General features: G+C 56.2%; 1 protein-coding gene across 1 annotated transcript; it reads right to left on the bottom strand.

The window, feature by feature from the left end:
• Positions 1-112: 112 nt before the first annotated feature.
• Positions 113-2,906, bottom strand: RIOX1 (ribosomal oxygenase 1). Its single transcript, XM_065940130.1, has one exon. It carries the CDS (start codon positions 2,546-2,548, stop codon positions 584-586), a length of 1,965 nt encoding a protein of 654 aa, XP_065796202.1. The 5' UTR covers positions 2,549-2,906; the 3' UTR covers positions 113-583.
• Positions 2,907-3,467: the final 561 nt, after the last annotated feature.

The raw sequence follows: 3,467 nt of genomic DNA, 5'->3' as shown, positions 1-3,467 counted from the left end.
ATCCTACATCCACCCCAAGTTACCTTGCGCCTCAGCCTTTGCAGTTTTCCCCTATCTACCCTCCTCCTCCCACATTTCTTCAGACCATGCCACACAATAATCTAGCCTCAGAAAAGGAAAGTTCTTTGGCACTTTAATAACTTTTCTAACATTCACACAAACTCACAGTAACAAACAGGAAACTGACCCCAACCCTCCCCCTAAACTGATGAAAGAGAACTCCAATGAAGGATGCAAATTCCAAGTAAAAACTTCTGATGTCTCAAGCAGAATAACAAAGCAAATGCCACACAGTCTCTGAAGCCTGAGGGGGGTGATGAAGTTGGTCTCTCAAATGATCAGGAATCAAGTTACTCCTGCAGAAAAGGCTCCTTTTTCCATCTCCAACTCCTGCTTTTCCTTCTGTGCCTAGGTGAGGGGGTGTCTCCTAGAAGACTGACTGACATCTGTGACACTGAGGCAGTCATAAAGGTAAATATAGACACACTGATGGGTATCAAGTAAGAAAACGAGTTTTCTCCCTCAAAAGGTGGTGGGAGAGAATCACTACTGTCTTATTTCCGGCATTTGGTGAATAACTAGTTCAGGTTAGAGGCATCTTGGTGAGCAGCAGCCCCTTATCATATAACATGGTTGCCAAGGAAAGTTGGTCCTCCACAGTGTCACAGGGCAAGTCCCCGACTCTCACAAACTCTGGGTAGGAGCGAAGCAAGAGTTCCATGGCATCAGCTTGCTGGGGGTATATCTCCAAGCACTTGGGCTCTTCCAGGTGATAAACTCGGGAGTTCTCTACTGTGTAATAGAGAAATAAATGGCCCCCCTCACCCACCAGCCGAGCTATACCATCCTGAAGCATGTGCACTTCTGTTTCTGTTGTCAGCTGGGCTCCCACGTTTACAGGTTCTCCAGCCTCCCAGCGAATTGGGAGCCCGTAAACGCTGAGTGCCCTCTCCCTGTCAGTCAACACAGGGGGCAGAGAATCGTGGATGAAGTCCTTGGCTCGCTGGTCAGCCACAGCATCGACTGGGGCAAAGTGTCCCAGGCGGGCAACCAGGACCCGCACCTTTTCCATGAAAGCGGTTCTTCTCGGATCCTTAGAATCCGAATGCTGGGCCCCCATGTAATCCATAAAGTCTCGGGGCAGTCCCCTACGAAACTCCACGTTTTCCTCCATTGCGGCCTGCACTGCCAGGGGCAGCACAGCCTCCAGGAAGTCGCCCCAAGTATTGCGCTGGAATGTGGACAAGGTCAAGTGCAGAGAGTGCACCCCATCCTGGCATTCGGCTTGGTGAATGAAGCCTCGCGGGAAATAGAGCAAATCTCCAGGTTCCAGCACCGTCTGCAGCACCGGCTCTCCGAGGTCGTCCTGGCTGAAGTTGGGGCTGGATGTCAGGGCCAGTTCCTCGGTCGGCACCCGCGGTCTGTAGACCCGCCAGAGTTTCCTACCTTCCAGCTGCAGGACAAAAGCCTCGATGTCGTCGTAGTGGGGGGCAAAGCCCTGCGACTTGGGGGGCGTAAGGTAAACGTTGGAGCCTGCCATGCTTCCGAACTGCTCCTGAAGCACGGCCAAAAACTGCCACACGGTGGTGGAGAAAGCCTGTGGACAGAGGAGGCGCAAGGAGCAGCCGGCCCGGTACAGGGACCACGCGGCGGCCGGCAGAGCGCGGCCGGGCGGGTTCAAGGTCTCGCGCCGCCCATTGATGTAGCGCGCGGCGTCCAGGTGCTGCCCGAATTGCACCTCCTCGCTGCGCAGTATGGAGTCGAGGTCGGCGGTAGAGAAAAGACCCTGGTAGTAGCTGTGGTCCTGCCGCCGCACCAGCACCGCCTCGCGCTCCCACAGGCGCCGGTAGAAGTGGTCCGGCGGCATGGGCGAGATGAGCCACTCGAAGAGGCGCGCCGCCCGCCGCCGGCTGCTAGGGATGCAGTTCAGCTCGGCCAAGATGCGCTGCAGCGGGGAGTCCCAGGGCAGCTCCCCGCCCGTGCTTTCCCCCTGCGGCCCCGACAGCGTGGCAGAAGCCACGGACGGCGGGGCGGCCGCCAAATGCTGGGCAGAGCACAGCAGGGCCGAGGTCTCCACCAGGCTCCCCGAGGCCGGCACCAGGCGCGCGGGTAGCGCCGACGTCTCCACCAGGCGCGCCGGCGGGGTCTGCGCTTCCACCAAGCGTGCAGCCGGGGTCTGCGCCTCCCCCAAGGCGCGGGGAGTCTGCAGGGAGCGGGACGCGGGCGAAGCCTCCAGCAGCTCCGCGGGCCCGAGTTGGCCGTGCGGCTCCCGCCCGGTCGCATCCAAAAGGGCCGCCGCCCCTCCAGCCATCGGGTCCCCGGGCTCACCGACCGTCGACTCCACCCTCGAGTCCTCCGCGTCCTCGCTTGGCAGCGTCTGGGCCCTGAGCGCGGCCATTCGGGACGAGGCACTTCTCCTCAGCTGCCGTCGGATCTTCCTGGGCCTCAGGGGCAGGGCCAGGACCGACCCGCTGTGTGGCTGTTGCTGGCGCCGGCGCCTCAACCGCCCGCGCCTCAGCAGCCCGGCGCTAGCCCGGAGCCCGTCCATGGTCCGACCCTCCCGCTAGCCCGGCGGGAGACGGCCGGAAGCCGGCTCACGCACGCGGCGGCCGCAGTGTACTCTGGGAGGGGGCGGGCCTCCAGCTGCCTTCAGGTTGTCCACGCCCACCATTCTTCCTCCGGCTCTTCCTGCTCCCTAGAAAACGTTAATTAACGCTTGGGATCCCCTCGAGCCACGGAGTTTCTGCCAAATTAACATGGGTTCTATATTTAGAGGGCAATTTTAAAAAAATCAAGTTGTCAGGGACTCCAGGAAAAAGTTGCGACTTAACTCTTCTTTCCTTCCTGCGTCTACAGATTGCGGTGTTCACAGGGTTGTCCCCGTTTCTGAGTAACACGTTGCCCAGCAGCTTTGCATGAGAAAGCTGACAATTCTTGGTTTCAAGGAATGCACTCAGGCAAAGTTCTAAGTTCGAACTTCTGGTCCACCTGTTCCTCTTTACAGATATTGACTGACGCCCTAAATTCCGCCGCCTAACTTCCCTTTGTCCTCTCTCCATTACAAATTTTCAGTCATAGCCCTCTCCCTGAAAAAAAAAAAAAATCCATGGACTTTTCAACTTGTATTTCTTTTTTAATATAACAAATATTTACTGACTACCTACTAAGTGACAGACATTGAGACAGCATGGGGTAACAATCACAAGCAAAACAATGAAACATTATCACCTGCCCTCTTGGGACTTACATTTCCGAGGACACAATCAATCAACATGCGAGATAATGCACAATCCTTTTCTTCCCTTCATCTTTTCGAGTTTGATCCAGCTCAAACTTCAAAATCATCAAGGCTACTTCTTAATTAAACTGAATGGAATGTTTTCTGACTTAATTCCACATGCAGTAAACATGCTGACTTTACCTGTCCAGGGCTTCTCTGGTGGCTCAGCTGGTAAAGAATCCTCGAG

Source organism: Muntiacus reevesi, chromosome 7 (genome assembly GCF_963930625.1).
Source record: "Muntiacus reevesi chromosome 7, mMunRee1.1, whole genome shotgun sequence".
Classification (NCBI taxonomy): Eukaryota; Metazoa; Chordata; class Mammalia; order Artiodactyla; family Cervidae; genus Muntiacus; species Muntiacus reevesi.
Note: the sequence above shows the minus strand (reverse complement) of the source record. Positions and strands in the feature narration are given on the sequence as shown.